Source organism: Lagenorhynchus albirostris, chromosome 8 (assembly GCF_949774975.1).
Source record: "Lagenorhynchus albirostris chromosome 8, mLagAlb1.1, whole genome shotgun sequence".
Lineage (NCBI taxonomy): Eukaryota > Metazoa > Chordata > Mammalia > Artiodactyla > Delphinidae > Lagenorhynchus > Lagenorhynchus albirostris.
In genome coordinates, this window is record NC_083102.1 from 28,141,392 (window position 1) to 28,160,319 (window position 18,928).

The 18,928-nt window shown below is 40.0% G+C and overlaps 1 protein-coding gene across 1 annotated transcript in view; it reads left to right on the forward strand.

Annotated features, from left to right (window-relative positions):
* Positions 1–18,928, forward strand: part of AASS (aminoadipate-semialdehyde synthase) — a 69,660-nt gene that overhangs the window by 22,655 nt on the left and 28,077 nt on the right. Inside the window, exons 10-13 of the mRNA XM_060156791.1 lie at positions 520–642; positions 1,029–1,140; positions 16,803–16,862; positions 17,052–17,119. Coding sequence (XP_060012774.1) covers positions 520–642; positions 1,029–1,140; positions 16,803–16,862; positions 17,052–17,119 — 363 coding nt within the window. The remainder of the gene's footprint in view (positions 1–519; positions 643–1,028; positions 1,141–16,802; positions 16,863–17,051; positions 17,120–18,928) is intronic.

The window sequence follows — 18,928 nt, forward strand, 5'->3', positions numbered from 1 at the left end:
AGTTGCGGCACGTGGACTTCTTAGTTGTGGCATGCATGCGGATCTAGTTCCCTGACCAGGGATTGATCCTGGGCCCCCTGCACTGAGCCACCAGGGACTTCCCTATCCACTCTTTTTTAGATTCTTTTCCCATAGAGGCCATTACAGAGTATTGAGTAGAGTCCCCTCTGCTATACAATAGACCTTATTAGTTATCTATTTTATATATAGTAGTATGTATAAGGAGGGTTTTTTTTTCTTTTACTTTTATCTCTTTTCCTTTCTTATCTTCCTCTATCCATCTCCTCTTCCTCTTTTTCTTTTTGCTTGGGGAGACTAAAACTCCTATTAGGAAGATTCTCTGTATCCCAAAAGAACAGTTTCCTGACATGTGAGCTGTAGGAAAAAGAGCTAAGGAGCCTAGGAAATATTTAGCATCTACATTGAAAATTGTTCAAGCACCTTTCATTTTTACTCATTTTAAATTCTGTCGGAGACTTCAGAGATCCATGTTCATCTGTAAATTGATGTTATTTACAGACTTGTGGCAATATGTGACATTTCAGCTGACACCGGAGGATCTATTGAGTTTATGACTGAGTGTACGACAATAGAGCATCCCTTCTGCATGTATGATGCAGATCAGCATATTATTCATGACAGGTGAGTCTGCTAAAGCTGTTAGATGGGGAGAGACACATAATAATGCATCATTTACTTCCTTTGATATACTACTCTAAAATACTCAATATTTCACGGCTTTATGAAGGCTATGCAAATTTCCAGAGATACGCTCAAGCATATTAAAAAATTTGGTAGAAAAACCACATTCAGATTTGAGCACTTAAATACACACACACACATACTACATTTCCATGGGTTGTGAAGAAGGGAAAAGTTTTATTTGAAAAGTCTTGTTTATTTTCCTATATACTGTGGTAGAAGATTACAAATGATTATGAAGTGTAAATAACGCAGTAGACATCTGCGAAAGTTAGCGCTTACACATAAATTTTGTCCATCCGAATAAAGCACGTTGCTTCTCCTAGCGTCGAAGGCTCTGGGATTCTGATGTGCTCCATTGACAATTTGCCGGCACAGCTTCCAATCGAATCTACCGAATACTTTGGAGACATGCTTTACCCTTATGTTGAAGAAATGGTAAGCGGACTGGTAGCAACACCTCTGTGGCTTTAAATAGGACTTTGGAGTGATCTTATGAATGTTCTGGTCTCCTGTGTCTAAGAAATCTGTTGTAAAATGAAATGCCAGCGCTTCCCCGAAGTACTTACTGACACTCTTATTTTTACATATTCTGCATAATTGTTTCATGGGAAATATGTAACTGCCTTCATGCTTAATTACAATTGCATTTGCCTCTCATTATGCATACTTTATTAAGAATGTTCCTGACATGTGAAATAAGATTTACTTTATTTTCACTTTTTCTCTGCTTTTCTAGGTCAATTCATATTTTGGGGCATTCTTACTATGCTGTGATTAATAGATTGGAAAAATCAGAAATACAGAAAATTTTGTTGGATTTTACTCACTCATGCTTGGTTAATTGACAGCCTATGTTCTGGTCATATATTATTAATACTATTTTTTAACATCTTTATTGGAGTATAATTGCTTTACAATGGTTTGTTAGTTTCTGCTGTATAACAAAGTGAATCAGCTATACATATACATATATCCCCATATCTCCTCCCTCTTGCGTCTCCCTCCCACCCTCCCTATCCCACCCCTCTAGGTGGTCACAAAGCACCCAGATGATCTCCCTGTGCTATGCGGTTGCTTCCGACTAGCTGTCTGTTTTACATTTGGTAGTGTATATATGTCCATTGCCACTCTCTCACTTCGTCCCAGCTTACTTTTCCCCCTCCGTGTGTCCTCAAGTCCATTCTCTATGTCTGCGTCTTTATTCCTGTCCTGCACCTAGGTTCTTCAGAAACTTTTTTTTTTTTTTAAGATTCCACGTATATGTGTTAGCATACGATATTTGCTTTTCTCTTTCTGACTTAGTTCACTCTGTATGACACACCCTAGGGACATCCACCTCAATAAAAATAACTCAATTTCGTTTCTTTTTGTGGCTAATATTCCATTATATATATGTGCCACATCTTCTTTATCTCTTCATCTGTCGACGGACACTTAGGTTGCTTCCATGTCCTGGCTATTGTAAATAGAGCTACAGTGAACATTGTGGTACATGACTCTTTTTGAATCATGGTCTTCTCAGGGTATATGCCCAGCAGTGGGATTGCTGGGTTGTATGGAAGTTCTATTTTTAGTTTTTTAAGGAACCTCCACATACTGTTCTCCATAGTGGCTGTATCAATTTACATTCCCACCAACAGTGCAAGTGGGTTCCCTTTTCTCCAAACCCTCTCCAGCATTTATTGTTTGTAGATTTTTTGATGATGGACATCCTGACTGGTGTAAGGTGGTACCTCATTGTAGTTTTGATTTGCATTTCTCTAGTGACTAGTGATGTTGAGCATCCTTTCATGTGTTTCTTGGCAATCTGTATATCTTTTTTGAAGAAATGTCTATTTAGGTCTTCTGCCCATTTTTGGATTGGGTTGTTTGTTTTTTTGATATCGAGCTGCATGAGCTGCTTGTAGATTTTAGAGATTAATCCTTTGTCAGTTGCTTTATTTGCAAATATTTTCTCTCATTCTGAGGGTTGTCTTTTCGTTTTGTTTATGGTTTCCTTTGCTAGGCAAAAGCTTTTAGGTTTTATGAGGTCCCATTTGTTTATTTTTGTTTTTATTTCCATTTCTCTAGGAGGTGGGTCAAAAAGGATCTTGCAGTGATTTATTTTTATTTATTTATTTATTTTTTTGCGGTACGCAGGCCTCTCACTGCTGCGGCCTCTCCCGCTGCGGAGCACAGGCTCCGGATACGCAGGCTCAGTGGCCATGGCTCACGGGTCCAGCAGCTCAGCGGCATGTGGGATCCTCCCGGACCGGGGCACGAACCCACGTCCGCCGCATTGGCAGGTGGACCCCCAACCACTGCGCCACCAGGGAAGCCCTCTTGCGGTGATTTATGTCATTGAGTGTTTTACCTATGTTTTCCTCTAAGAGTTTTATAGTGTCTGGACTTACATTTAGGTCTTTAATCCATTTTGAGTTTATTTTTGTGTGTGGCGTTAGGGAGTGTTCTAATTTCATTCTTTTACAAGTAGCTGTCCAGTTTTTCCAGCGCCATTTATTGAAGAGGCTGTCTTTTCTCCCTTGTATATTCTTGCCTACTTTATCAAAGATAAGGTGACCATATGTGCATGGGTTTATCTCTGGGCTTTCTATCCTGTTCCATTGATCTATATTTCTGTTTTTGTGCCAGTACCATACTGTCTTGATTACTGTAGCTTTGTAGTATAGTCTAAAGTCAGGGAGCCTGATTCCTCCAGCTCTGTTTTTCGTTCTCAAGATTGCTTTCACTATTTGGGGTCTTTTGTGTTTCCATACAAATTGTGAAATTTTTTTGTTCTAGTTCTGTGAAAAATGCCATTGGTAGTTTGATAGGGATTGCATTGAATCTGTAGATTGCTTTGGGTAGTATAGTCATTTTCACAATGTTGATTCTTCCAATACAAGAGCATGGTATATCTCTCTGTATCATCTTTAATTTCCTTCATCAGTGTCTTATAGTTTTCTGCATACAGGTCTTTCGTCTCCTTACATAGGTTTATTCCTAGGTATTTTATTCTTTTTGTTGCAATGGTAAATGGGAGTGTTTTCTTGATTTCACTTTCAGATTTTTCATCATTAGTGTATAGGAATGCAAGAGATTTCTGTGCATTAATTTTGTATCCTGCTACTTTACCAAATTCATTGATTAGCTCTAGTAGTTTTCTGGTAGCATCTTTAGGATTCTCTATGTATAGTATCATGTCATCTGCAAACAGTGACAGTTTTACTTGTTCTTTTCTGATTTGGATTCCTTTTATTTCTTTTTCTTCTCTTATTGCTGTGGCTAAAACTTCCAAAACTATGTTGAATAATAGTGGTGAGAGTGGACAACCTTGTCTTGCTCCTGGTCTTAGTGGAAATGGTTTCAGTTTTTCACCATTGAGAACCATGTTGGCTGTGGGTTTGTTATATATGGCCTTTATTACGTTGAGGTAAGTTCCCTCTATGCCTACTTTCTGGAGAGTTTTTATCATAAATGGGTGTTGAATTCTGTCAAAAGCTTTTTCTGCAACTATTGAGATTATCATATGGTTTCTATCCTTCAATTTGGTAATATGGTGTATCACATTGATTGATTTGCGTATATTGAAGAATCCTTCCATTCCTGGGATAAATCCCACTTGATCATGGTGTATGATCCTTTTATTGTGCTGTTGGATTCTGTTTGCTAGTATTTTCTAGAGGATTTTTGCATCTATATTCATCAGTGATATTGGCCTGTAGTTTTCTTTCTTTGTGACATCTTTGGTTTTGGTATCAGGGTGATGGTGGCCTCATAGAATAAGTTTGGGAGTGTCCCTCCCTCTGCTATATTTTGGAAGAGTTTGAGGAGGATAGGTGTTAGCTCTTCTCAGAATGGTTGATAGAATTCAAACATTTGAATTCAAACATTTGATGGCTTTGAAGCCATCTGGTCCTGGGCTTTTGTTGGTTGGAAGATTTTTAATCACAGTCTCAATTTCAGTACTTGTGATTGGTCTGTTTATATTTTCTATTTCTTCCTGGTTCAGTCTTGGAAGGTTGTGCTTTTCTAAGAATTTGCCCATTTCTTCCAGGTTGTCCATTTTATTGGCATATTGTTGCTTGTGGTAATCTCTCATGATCCTTTGTATTTCTGCAGTGTCAGTTGTTACTTCTTTTTCATTTCTAACTCTGTTGATTTGAGTCTTCTCCCTTGTTTTGTTGATGAGTCTGGCTAATGTTTTATCAATTTTGTTTATCTTCTCAAAGGAGCAGCTTTTAGTTTTATTGATCTTTGCTGTCGTATCCTTCATTTCTTTTTCAGTTATTTCTAATCTGATCTTTATTATTTTCCTTCTTCTAACTTTGGGATTTTTTTGTTCTTCTTTTTGTAATTGCTTTAGGTGTAAGGTTAGGTTGTTTATTTGAGATGTTTCTTGTTTCTTGAGGTAGGATTGTATTGCTATAAACTTCCCTCTTATAACTGCTTTTGCTGCATCCCATTGGTTTGGGGTTGTTGTGTCTCCATTGTCATTTGTTTCTAGATATTTCTTCATTTCCTCTTTGATTTCTTCAGTGATCTCTTGGTTATTAAGTAGTGTGTTGCTTAAGCTCCATGTGTTTGTATTTTTTACAGGTTTTTTTTCCTGTAATTGATATCTAGTCTCATAGCATTGTGGTCAGAAAACATACTTGATACGATTTCAAGTTTCTTAAATTTACCAGGGCTTGATTTGTGACCCAAGATATGATCTATCTGGAGAATGTTCCATGAGCACTTGAGAAGAATGTGTATTCTGTTGTTTTGGATGGAATGTCCTATAAATATCAGTTAAGTCCATGTCGTTTAATGTATCACTTAAAGCTTGTCTTTCCTTATTTATTTTAATTTTGGATGATCTGTCCATTGGTGAAAGTGGGGTGGTAAAGCCCCCTACTATGATTGTGTTACTGTCAATTTCCCCTTTCATGACTGTTAGCATTTTCCTTATGTATTGATGTGCTCCTATGTTGGATACATAACTATTTACAGTTGTTATTTCTTCTTCTTGGATTGATCCCTTGATCATTATGTAGTGTCCTTCTTTGTCTCTTCTAATAGTCTTTATTTTAAAGTCTATTTTGTCTGATATGAGAATTGCTACTCCAGCTTTCTTTTGATTTCCATTTGCACGGAATATCTTTTTCCATCCCCTTACTTTCAGTCTGTATGTGTCCCTAGGTCTGAAGTGGGTCTCTTGTAGACAGCAAATATATGGGTCTTGTTTTTATATCCATTCAGCAAGCCTGTGTCTTTTGGTTGAAGCATTTAATCCATTTACATTTAAAGTGATTATCAATATGTATGTTCCTATTACCATTTTCTTAATTGTTTTGGGTTTGTTTTTATAGGTTTTTTCCTTGTCTTGTGTTTCCTTCTTAGAGAAATTCCTTTAGCATTTGCTGTACAGCTGGTTTGGTGGTGCTTAATTCTCTTAGCTTTTACTTGTCTGTAAAGCTTTTAATTTCTCCATCGAATCTGAATGAGATCCTTGCTGAGTAGAGTAATTTGGTTGTAGGTTTTTCCCTTTTGTCACTTTAAATATGTCCTGCCACACACCCTTCTGGCTTGCAGATTTTCTGCTGAGAAATCAGCTGTTAACCTTATGGGGATTCCCTTGTGTGTTATTTGTTGCTTTTCCCTTGCTGCTTTTAATGTTTTTTCTTTGTATTTAATTTTTGATAGTTTGGTTAATATTTGTTTTTGTGTGTTCCTCCTTGGATTTATCCTGTATGGGACTCTCTGTGCTTCCTGGACTTGATTGGCTATTTCTTTTCCCATATTAGGGAAGTTTTCAACTATAATCTCTTCAAATATTTTCTCAGACCCTTTCTTTTTCTCTTTTTCTTCTGGGACCCCTATAATTCAAATGTTGGTGCTTTTAATATTGTCCCAGAGGTCTCTGAGACTGTCCTCAGTTCTTTTCATTCTTTTTCTTTTTTCTGCTCTGCTCTTATCCTTTCTTCTGCCTCAGTTATTCTTCTATTGATTCCTTCTAGAGAATTTTTAATTTCATTTATTGTGTTGTTCATCATTGTTTGTTTGCTCTTTAGTCCTTCTAGGTCCTTGTTAAATGTTTCTTGTATTTTCTCCACTTGTTTCCCAAGATTTTGGATCATCTTTTCTATCATTACTCTGAATTCTTTTTCAGGTAGACTGCCTTTTTCCTCTTTATTTGTTTGGTTTGGTAGGTTTTTACCTTGCTCCCTCATATTTTGTGTATTTCTCTGTCTTCTCATTTTTCTTAACTTACTGTGTTTGGGGTCTCCTTTTTGCAGGCTGCAGGTTCGTAGTTCCCGTTGTTTTTGGTGTCTGCCCCCAGTTGGTAAGGTTGGTTCAGTGGTTTGTGTGAACTTCCTTGTGGAGGGGACTTTTGCTTGTGTTCTGGTGGATGAGGCTGGATCTTGTCTTTCTCATGGGCAGGACTGCGTCTGGTGTGTCTTTTGGGGTGTCTGTGGACTTATTATGATTTTAGGTGGCATCTCTGCTAATGGATGGGGTTGGGTTCCTGTCTTGCTAGTTGTTTGGCATAGGGTGTCCAGCACTGTAGCTTACTGGTCTTTGAGTGGAGCTGGGTCTTCACATTGAGATGGAGATCTCTGGGAGAGCTTTCATCGTTTGGTATTATGTGGGGCTCTGAGGTCTCTGGTGGACCAATGTCCTGAACTCAGCTATCCCACCTAAGAGACTCAGGCCTGACACCCAGCCAGAGCACCAAGACCATGTTAGCCACACGGCTCAGAAGAAAACGGAGAAAAAAAAGAAAGAAAGAAAAAAAAATAAAATAAAGTTATTAAAAATATATATTATTAAAAATTAAAAAAATAATTAAAAAAAAAGAAAGAGGGCTTCCCTCGTGGTGCAGTGGTTAAGAATCTTCCTGCCAATGCCGGGGACACGGGTTCGTGCCCTGGTCCGGGAAGATCCCACATGCCGCAGAGCAACTAAGCCTGTGCGCCACAACTACTGAGCCTATGCTCTAGAGCCTGCGCGCCACAAGTACTGAAGCCTGCTTGCCTAGAGCCCGTGCTCAGCAACCAGAGAAGCCACCGCAATGAGAAGCCTGCGCACCGCAACGAAGAGTAGCCCCCACTCGCCGCAACTAGAGAAGGCCCTCACGCAGTAACAAAGACCCAATGCACCCAAGAATAAAAATAAAATAAATTTAAAAAAAAATAAAAGAAAGAAAGCAGAGAGCATCCAAACCAATAAAGAAATCCACCAATGATAACTAACGGTAAATACTATACAAAACAAAAAAAAACCCAAAAAGTGGACATATAGAACCCTAGGTTAAATGGTAAATGCAAAGCTATACAGACAGAATCACACAAAGAATCATACACATACACACAAAAAGAGAAAAAGAAAAAAAATATATAAAAAGGAAGAGACTAACCAAATCAATAAACAAATCTAACAGTGATATTTAGCTCTAAATACTAAACTAAGATAAACATATAAAACCAGAAACAAATTAGACACAGAAAGCAAACCCCAAGTCTAGAGTTGCTCCCGAAGTCCACCACCTCAATTTTGAGGTGATTTGTTGTCTATTCAGGTATTCCACAGATGCAGGTACATCAAGTTTATTGTGGAGAGTCAATCTGCTGCTCCTGAGGCTGCACAGAGAAAATGTTCCCTTTCTCTTCTTTGTTCGCACAGCTCCTGGGGTTCAGCTTTGGGTTTGGCCCTGCCTCTGCGTGTAGGTCGCCCTCAGGTGTCTGTTCCCACCCAGACAGGACGGGTTAAAGGAGAAGCTGATTAGGGGGCTCTGGCTCACTCACCTGGGGGAAGGGAGGGGTACAGAATGAGGGGTGAGCCTCTGGTGGCAGAGACCGGCATGATGTTGCAACAGCCTGAGGCGTGCCGTGCGTTCTCCCGGGAAGTTGTCCCTGGATCATGGGACCCTGGCAGTGGCAGGCTGAGCTGCACAGGCTCCCGGGAGGGGAGGTGTGGACAGTGACCTGTGCTCGCACACAGGCTTCTTGGTGGCTGCAGAAGCAGCCTTAGCATTTCATGCCCATCTCTGGTGTCTGCGCTGATAGCCGCGGCTTGCGCCCATCTCTGGAGCTCGTTTAGGCTGTGCTCTGAATCCCCTCTCCTTGCGCATCCCGAAACAATGGTCTTTTGTCTCTTAGGCAGTTCCAGACTTTTTCCTGGTCTCCCTCCCGATTAGCTGTGGCTCACTAGCCCCCTTCAGGCTGTGTTCAGGCAGCCAACCCCAGTCCTCTCCCTGGGATCTGACCCCCGAAGCCTGAGCCTCAGTTCCCAGCCCCCGCCCACCCTGGCAGGTAAGCAGACAAGCCTCTCGGGCTGGTGAGTGCTGGTCAGCACCGATCCTCTGTGCGGGAATCTCTCCACTTTGCCCTCGGCACCCCTGTTGCTGTGCTCTCCTCCGTGGCTCCGAAGCTTCCCCCCTCTGCCACCTGCAGTCTCTGCCCGCAAAGGGGCTTCCTAGTGTGTGGAAACTTTTCCTCCTTCACAGCTTCCTCCCCGAGGTGCAGGTCCCATCCCTATTCTTTTGTCTCTGTTTTTTCTTTTTTCTTTTGCCCTACCCAGGTAGGTGGGAAGTTTCTTGCCTTTAGGAAAGTCTGAGGTCTTCTGCCAGCGTTCAGTAGGTGTTCTGTAGGAGTTGTTCCACATGTAGATGTATTTTTGATGTATTTGTGGGGAGGAAGGTGATCTCCACGTCTTTCTCCTCTGCTGTCTTGAAGGTCCACTGGTCATGTATTATTTACTGTGATCAGCGATTGACTGCTGAAATACGGTGTTATCTAAATTCCATTTTCTTTTTCGGGAAAAGCTTTCTTATTTCAGTATTTATCCTAAGCATCTATACCCATCCTGCTTTATTTCTATTGCTTATGGCTGTCTGCCTCAGGCAATGGTTCCAAAGGTATGAAGAGTGGCTCTTGTCCTTTTCATCCATGGTTTCACTCAGGAGCTCTCATACTAAAATGGGGCAATAGGTAGTGTGGTATTAATAAGTGCAACTTCCAGCCCATTTTCTTCTTTTCTTTCACAAATTATTCTATTTTGACCCTTTGTTTTTCCTCCTGGAATATGTCAGCAGGGAGATGTAACAGGCTTTAGAAAATGATGGTGGCAGGCATTATCATGGTTGGAAACAATATTATATAGCACTTACTATGTTCCAGACAGTGTTCAAATTACTTTATATATTTTTATTTTTAAATATTCGTGATCACCCCTTCAGGTAGGTACCATTATCAACCCATTGTACTGATTAGAAAACTGAGACACAAGAAGTTAAGGCTGAGAAAGCTTGCTGATGCAGTACTGGATCTGCAGTGTGTCTGGAATTGGTGCTGAGGGATTAAAGTAGCCTGAGAAAGAGAGTATAAATGCCAGGTTTTACTGGAGACAATCACTTGCTTTATGGCCTTGAGCCGGGCAGTCACTTCCTTTCTGAGCCTCAGATGTTTCACCTGTAAAGTAAGGTGGTTTTAATATATAATCTTAATGGTCCCTCTAGTTCTAACATTCTGTAATTGTAAATGTTTAAGTGGTGAAAAGCATGTGTATATTTAAAAAGTAATAATAAATTTACCTAGATGTTTACTATTTTCAGTGATGTTCATTCATTTCCCTCTGGTATCATTTCCCTGAAGAATCAATAACTTCCTTTAGCTCTTTACTTGAATTTTTATTTCAGATATTCTCTTTTAGTTCTAAACTTTCCATTTAGTACATTTTTTTCTCTTTCTCTCCTGAGAATTTCTATCTTTTTATTTATTATGAGTGTAGTTTCCTCTATCACATGGAGCACAGCTGTAAAAGCCACTTTACAGTCTACCTCATATTTCCAAAATTCTGGGTAAACTTGGGCTTGACATATATTGATTGTCTTTTCCCTTGAGAATGGATCACGTCATAATTTTCTCGTTTTCCTAAGCTGAATAGTTTTGGAGAACATCCTGGATGAGGTGAAGAGTCATGCTGTGGAGATTCCGGATTGCTACATTTCTCTGAAAAGTGTTGATTTTGTTTGGTTTATTAACTTGGCTAGACTTAAACTGAAAACTCTGTCTCACCTGAGACAGGTAGCTCAAGTTCAGCTCTTTCATCTTTATCTGGATTGCTTGTAATCTGACCTGCACATGCTCAGTCCTTCCAGACTTGGACCAGAGTTTACATGGAAGTTGGGCTTCACTTTATCTGAATCTGTCCTTTTTGGCATTTTCCAGTCACACTCCAGAGGCTGTGGTGCTGTGGGTTTTAGCCCTGTTTCCTCAGATCAGAAAGTCAGCGAGCTTGCTTGCAGGTTTTTAGCTCTTCACACCACGTGGCCCCTCCTCAGGGCAATGCCAAGAGAACAGCAAGCTCAACTATGGCACTGCTGATTTCTTCCGAGTTTTGACACTCCCCAAACCGCCTGTTATTCTTCATTCTCTGAAGCCCTCACGTAGTTAGTTTTGTTTGTATTCTGTCCAGAGTTTATAGTTGTTATGCGTAGAAGGGATGGTCTGTTAGAGCTTAGTCCCTACCTAAAAGAGAACTCCCCAGTCATAATCCATTAATTAAATCAGCTTGACTCCAGCAGAGCTTTGGAGTAGCTAGAAGAGCTATCGGTGAGCCTTTGGCTTTAATTCATCTTTTGAATCTTACAAGTATGCATTTCAGTGCAACTCTTACCTTATTAGGCCAAAATATGGAAAATGTTGCATGCTAATTTGCCTTTGTGAATGGAGTTGACTGTTATTTCTTGAAATGTCTTTTTGTTTGGCTGCTCTAAAATCATTTACCATTCTAAGAAGCTGTTACTAGCCATTTGCAAGTCACAAATTATTATGTTTCAAAATTTCAATTACAAGTTTCTTTCTTTTTTTAATTAATTAATTAATCTATTTATTTGTTTATTTATGGCTGAGTTGGGTCTTTTGTTGCTGTGCGTGGGCTTTCTCTAGTTGCGGTGAGCAGGGGCTACTCTTCGTTGCGGTGCACGGGCTTCTCATTGCGGTGGCTTCTCTTGTTGTGGAACACGGGATCTAGATGTGCAGGCTTCAGTAGTTGTGGCACGTGGGCTCAGTAGTAGTGGCTTACAGGCTCTAGAGCACAGGTTCAGTAGTTGTGGCCCGTGGGCTTCGTTACTCCACAGCATGTGGGATCTTCCCGGACCAGGGCTTGAACCCATGTGCCCTGCATTGGCAGGCGGATTCTTAACCACTGTGCCACCAGGGAAGCCCTACAAGTTTATTTCTTTTGAACCTTAGGTCACAGTTTTTCATTCCAATTTGTCCTTAATCAAAATTGCCATTCATTCAGTACAGTTGATCTCATACAGATGTTAGGAGAAAAGCAAGCCAATTCAATGAAATCCTTAGTAAAGTGTGTTTGAGGGTTAGCCCATGTAACTGATGAGGGATAAGTAAAATTTAAATAAAATTTTTCTTAAAGAAGAAAATACAATTTTTTTACATTATATAATAGCATAAAATATTAAAGTCTCACAGATAAGTGATCTGTAAGTATACAGCATGATAAATTATCACAAAGACACCCATGTGAACACTACATAGGTAAAAAAGAGAACAATGTTAACATCCCAGAAATCCCCTTGTGCCTCTCCCAGCACCGTTCCCACTCTCCTTCTGAAAGGTACCTACCATCTTGACTAAAAACTATGGATTAGTTTTGCCTTTTTGGGGAAAATTTTATTTTTTGAACATATTAATCCGAGTTTAAACTCACTTCTGATAATTACAGTGAACGTTTGGGTCTGTTTATGTTCTTTGTTTTACTTCTTCTTGGTTTTCAGTCAATTCTTATCACTTAGTATGCCTGTTTGGTTTTGATTGAATGTTGGATATTGTGTCTATAAAATTTTAGAGATGATTTGAGGCTCTGGATTTTGTGTATTTTTTTTCAGAGAAGATTTCCTTTGTTTCTGGCAGGGGGATAGGCTAGGAAAAAAATCACCTCAATTGATGATTCAAAGGTGGGCTTTGGTCCTTTGGAAAACTGATGTTTTTCAATTTACCATTTATTTAGAATATAGTCTTTCAGGATCACAAATGAAAATCTGGCCTTTATTAGGATCCCCTTCAACAGAACTTAAGCTCCAGTTTTTGTCACCTGTTTAAGGTCAGCCGAAAGCTCTTCTCAGTTTCTCTCTGCTCAGCGTCCCAGCCATTGCTTCCACATTGGTGACTACATCTAAGAAAAGTGCTTCGATGTCTGTTGACAAAGCCAACTTCCCTAAGTTGTCACAGCTCCTTCCTTTTATATGTCACTAAGGTCTTCCAAACAGTGTGGTGGGATTGTCTTGGAGACATCTATCTCAGCCTATCTTTGAGCACTGGACATTTTTGAAAACTGATGAGTGTCTCTATGTTGTTTTAATACTATGTGTATCTGCTTACCACTAAAAAATTAAGTATATTTTCTGTATTCTTTTCTGATAATGGTATGGGAGCTATACTTAAAGTACCTCGGAGATATTGTGGGTTTAATTTCAGACCACTGCAGTAAAGTGAATATCACAATAAAGTGAGTCACACAAATTTTTTTGATTTCCCAGTGCATATACAAGTTATGTTTAAACTATACTGTAGTCTATTAAGTGTGCAATAGCATTAAGTCTAAAGAAAATGTACATACCTTAATTAAGAAATACAATATTGTATATCAACTCTACTTCAATTAAAAAAATACTTTATTGCTAAAATATGTTAAACCATCATCTGAGCCTTCAATGAGTCATTATCTTTTTGCAATAGTAACATTAAAGATCACTGATCACAGATCAGCTTAACAAAAATAATAATAATGAAAAATTTTGAAATATTGGGAGAGTTACCAAAATGTGACACAGAGACATGAAGTGAACAAATGCTTTTGGAATAATGGTACTGATAGACTTGCCCGACACAGGGTTGCCACAAACCTTCAATTTGTGAAAAAAAAAAAAAAAAATCAGTACCTGTAAACCACAGTAAACTGAACACAATAGAACAAGGTATGCCGGTATATGCACTGTCCTATTTCCCACAGATTTTCCTTTTTGACTTGAGGTCCCTATGGACCCTGTAGCACTGCAGGGCACAAGATATCATTTTGAACCAATATGGAAGTTTTGTTTCAGTTGAGTTCAATAGATATTTCTTGTCTGTTGGAACAAGGCACACATATAAGTGAAGAGAATTAAAACACAGTTTCTGACCTATAGGAGTATGAGGTCCAGGAAGGGGATAAGATGAGTGTGCAACTCTGCCATAAGATGGAATGTGACAGCCATCAGAAAGATGCCAATGATGTTGTGGAGGGAGAGGATCTGCCCTGTTGGGAAAGTCAGGGAAGGTGACATTTGAGCTGGCTCTTGGTAGATGTATAGGATCTGTTCATTTGCGTAGGTGTGGGAGGCATCCTGTGTGATGGAGACGGCAGCAAAGGTGGGAGTAATTTAATGTAAGCTTTCTGTGCGTTGTCTGGTCTGGTGGAGTTAAGGTAAATATGTTGGTTTTGTGTTAAAAGGGTCTTAACACCAGGATAAGTAGCTTGAAATTAATTTAGAAAAGACTGATGAGGGACTTCCCTGGTGGCGCGGTGGTTAGGAATCTGCCTGCCAATGCAGGGGACACAAGTTCCAGCCCCCGTCCGGGAAGATCCCACATGTCGGGAAGCAACTAATCCTGTGGGCCACAACTACTGAGCCTGCGCTCTAGAGCCTGTGAGCCACAACTACTGAGCCCGCGTGCTACAACTACTGAGCCCGTGTGCCACAACTACTGAAGCCTGCACACCTAGAGCCCATGCTCCGCAACAAGAGAAGCCACCGCAATGAGAAACCCACGCACCGCAATGAAGAGTAGCCCCCGCTTGCTGCAACTAGAGAAAGCCCGAGGGCAGCAACGAAGACCCAACACAGCCAAAAATAAATAAGTAAATAAAATAAATGTATTAAAAAAAAAAGAGTGATGAGCCTCAAAGGTGTTATATGTGGAAGTGACGAGACATACCACATGTTCCAGGAGGCTTCTGCTTGCAGTTTTGTACTGGTCGAATTCTAGCAAGGGAGACAGTTAAATGCAGTGATCAAACAGCCTTTTGTTGTCTTTTATGTTTGCCTTTCTTTAGGTGGACTCAAGACAATTATTAGGGACTTCCCCGTTGGTCCAGTGGTTAAGTTCCGCGCTTCCACTGCAGGGGGCACAGGTTCTATCCCTGGTTGGGGAACTAAGATCCCGCATACCGTGTAGCATGGCCAAAAAAAAAAAAAAAAACGAAATGAGGATTGGCATCTCTGAGGACTGCAGTGCAAGACAATTATTAGTTTCCTTGGGGAAAAAAAATCCATTGAACTTTAAGTAATTATTGCATGTATCCACTAAGGTATTTATTGAATATTTACCATTTTATAATGTAGTAGGCATACAGCAAGATGCCAAGTGCAGTTCCTACTTTCCAGGTCTGCCTGGGGGCAGATTTTGGTAAAGGCTTTTCAGAGCTTTTCCACGCTGTTAGCAGGACTGAAGTGTTGGGTGTGAGGCCAATGGGAGGGTTGAGGCAGGAGAGGCAGAGCCAGACTGTAGAGGAGCCTGAGACTAACTTGAAGGCAACGGAAAGCTACTGAATTATTTTAAATAGGCACAGGAGAAATAATCAGATTTGTGTTGTAGATTGGAGATAAATGGAGGAAAGAGAGGTGGGAAGTAGTTCCCATGGTCCCAGTAAGGCCTAAATAAAGCTGTGGAATTAAGAGATAAAGAGCAGAGAGAGAGTGAAAAGATACACAAGAGTTCAGCGGTTTAACCATATACCGAGTGAAATGCGAACTCATTTCATCGTCTACTTACTGATGGCTCCTGGCTTGTAGACAGGGTTGGTAGGTGGAGAAGTCAGCTTGAGAAGGAAATACTCCAAAGGTGCCTGGGAGAAACAAGCAGTGGGGAGACCCCAGGTGTGTCCATTTCATCAGTTTCCCAAAGAATGCCCTGGCTTTGCCATTATCCCAGCAATAGAGAGCCTAGGTGTCTTATGTTTTAGACACACGGAAGTAGTTTTATATTTATTTTAATACAGTAAACAGATACTGTCTTGCCAGCATCTGGTAGGTACATTTTATACTTTTCATAGTTGGATGAGTGCTCTGGACCTTAACCTATGGATAAAGAAGGAATGATCGTCTCATTGGCCATCAGAAGCAATCATACTGACTTATATGACCTTTACCCTTTGGCAGTCTATTCAAGGATTCTATACCTTGGAAGAAAAGAGGAGGACTGGGTTGCTGGGATGTTAATATGAGAGATGTGGCCTTTGTTGTTGGCCATCTGACTCATTCTTGCAAGATAATGGGAAGAGTGTGAATGACTTTTTGAGTTTACTAGGTCAAGGCATTTTCCTTGACACTTTGGAAATGCTGATGTGCCTATAAACAGAACTAATATTGACCCGAGGGAGACTCTATTGTAGGGTTGGTGGCTCTTTTGTCTGCAAGACCCATTCTCTACTTCTAATAGAACAGCCTGAACTCTTTTTTTTTTTTTTTTTTTTTTTTTTTTGCGGTACACGGGCCTCTCACTGTTGTGGCCTCTCCCGTTGCGGAGCACAGGCTCCGGACGCGCAGACTCAGCGGCCATGGCTCACGGGCCCAGCCGCTCTGCGGCATGTGGGATCTTCTCGGACCGGGGCACGAACCCGCGTCCCCTGCATCGGCAGGCGGACTCTCAACAACTGCGCCACCAGGGAAGCCCCAGCCTGAACCTTTTGGGAAGGGGTAGAGTTCCTCAGAGGGAGGACTATGGTTATAAAGCGTGTGATGGTATTTACCAGCACGCTCAACATGACACATATAACTGGTGGGGAAGCATAAGTTATTTTGTGCTTCCAGTAAGCGAACGTGATTAAATTTTGGTTTTAGAGTTGGAAATTGTACTGAAATAATTGTACTAAAATAATGTTTTAGGGGGGCAGAATTCATTGCTTATAGAAAACTTCTTTTACCAATTATCTATACAATTCAGTGATTTTCAAAAAACTGTTTTCTAAACTATTTTCTTTCCTTTGACTAATATTTTCATATGGATAAAATAGCAAGAAGCCTTCTTTGCAATGTCATTTCTCTCTTTCCAATCTCATTTCCTTTTCAGATATTATCAGACGCGACACAGCCTCTTGAGAGTCAGAATTTTTCTCCTGTGGTGCGAGATGTAAGTTATGAAAAGAATTTCTTTTCATGAATGTCTTTTTCCACCACTATCCTTGCTCCCCATTCTCCCCTTTCCTTTTTCTCTCCCTGTCTTTCTCTGTTACTCTCTCTTTTCTCTATTAGTCATGAGCCCATGTTTGTGGGACTAAATGTGGTGACTAAAGAAATGTCTTGTATCGTATATATTCAGGCAGTGATTACATCCAACGGCACATTGTCTAATAAGTATAAATATATCCAGAAACTCCGGGAGAGCAGGTAAGCATCATTCACATCCTCTTGTTTAATACATTTATTCTTATCATGGATCTCATGAGTCCTTTTTTTTAATGCTTCCATGTGAGTTCGTGATGCTAGGATTATGCAATATGTAATTTTAAAAAATGTCTGTACATAATAGGAAATTCAAACGAAGTGACTGCCTGGAACCATTGTGAATTATTTTCCCTTCAACAGTAGTGTAGCATCGTTCTGGCTTTCTGTTATCCATGTAGACTTGGGTGTAAGTAAGCAAAACTCCAAAAGCTCTGTCCTTGTTCCTTCTCCAGCATTTTGCATGTTGTAATGTCTCAGCTATTCTCTCAGAGGAAAATGAGCTTGCTAACCCTTTCTGTGGTGCTTTCAGGCTGATTTTTGGTTGAGGATTTGGACTCTCTTTTGTTTCGGATAATACTCGGAAAAGTGAGCTTTTGGTTAGAAATTAAGAAAAGTAGTGAAGAAAGAAAATCGTGAGAGGTCAGTTTCCCCTGGGGATTCTTACTAGGAGGAAAGTGTCAGGAAGTAATGTGGCAAATCTACTGGAGAGAACAGTTCTCTTAGGAAGATACTTAGCTAAGGCCCTGGTTTCTATAACTGGTTTTACTACTAAAAGTTTGGAAACATTGACATTTCTTTGGAATGTTCTGGTCTCCAACTGATTGCACTTGATCCGTGTTTATATCTGCTCCACTGGTCTATTCACATTAAAAAAAAATAACCCATGCACTGAATTCTCAGGAGAAGCCAGAGTGGGAAAATTAAAAACAAACAAACAAACTGCCTGGTCTTCTTTCTCAGTTTTTCCACCTGTAAGAAGTAAATAAGAGATATGACCAGATCAAGTACTACTGTTACGCCTTTTCCAAATGTGTTTGTTAGCTTACAGTAATTTTTTGTGTGTCAGTGAAATATTCTGGCATGATACAAGAGTGTATAATTTGTTTTTTAAAAAAGCAACTAGTTCTGTAACTCCATAGGAGAGTGTCTTGTAGGGGAAACTGCACATATTTGTTTTTCATAGTTCTGTGTATCTTTGAATTGTCATCATCAGATGATCTCTTTCTTACATTACTAATCCAATGACGTGTCTACCATGACCAGTCGCTCTTTACACACTATATTTCACGTAGCGGCAGGTCTGCTGGCCCCAACTGCTGGGACTTTCCTGCCCTCCTTCCCAGGTAGAACCTTGTGCCAAGAGACTGAAAATGAAGATTGCATTTTGGAAGGAAATTGGAGTTCTCTTGAATCCCTGCCTTGTTCTTTTGTTCTCTTCGTTCCTTAGCACAATGATTATTCACCTGGAGCGTTTTGGGGTTGCTGATGGGGTGGAGAGTATTAACATCTAGGAGCGAGTTCTTAAATATGTATTTTGAACATTTTATTTTTTGGACATCAAAATAATGTGTTTCAATTACACAAACTACAGAAAGTGCTGTTAGAGAGGATCTGTAATAGTGTTTCTTTCTGGGAGGTGAAATGGGATAGGGGTGGAAGTTAAAGGAGTCGTCCCCTCATCAGTAATATGAGTTCTGGGGGTGAAGAGGGGGCAGGAACATTTTACATTTAAATTTATTTTTATTCACTTATAATTAATGAAATGAAGTGAAGTTAAATAAAGGTTAAGGTTTGAGAGACATCCTGTCCTAAAAGATTCCAGCAACAGAGCCTTCTGCTTAAGTCCCTGTCACCAAGCCATTCCATGGTTTTATAATGTTATCTGGGACTCTGATTCAAAAGACATTTAATGAGTATCTTCCATCTTTAAGGCAAAACACAGTGAGCAATAGTGAGTTTATAAAGACAGCT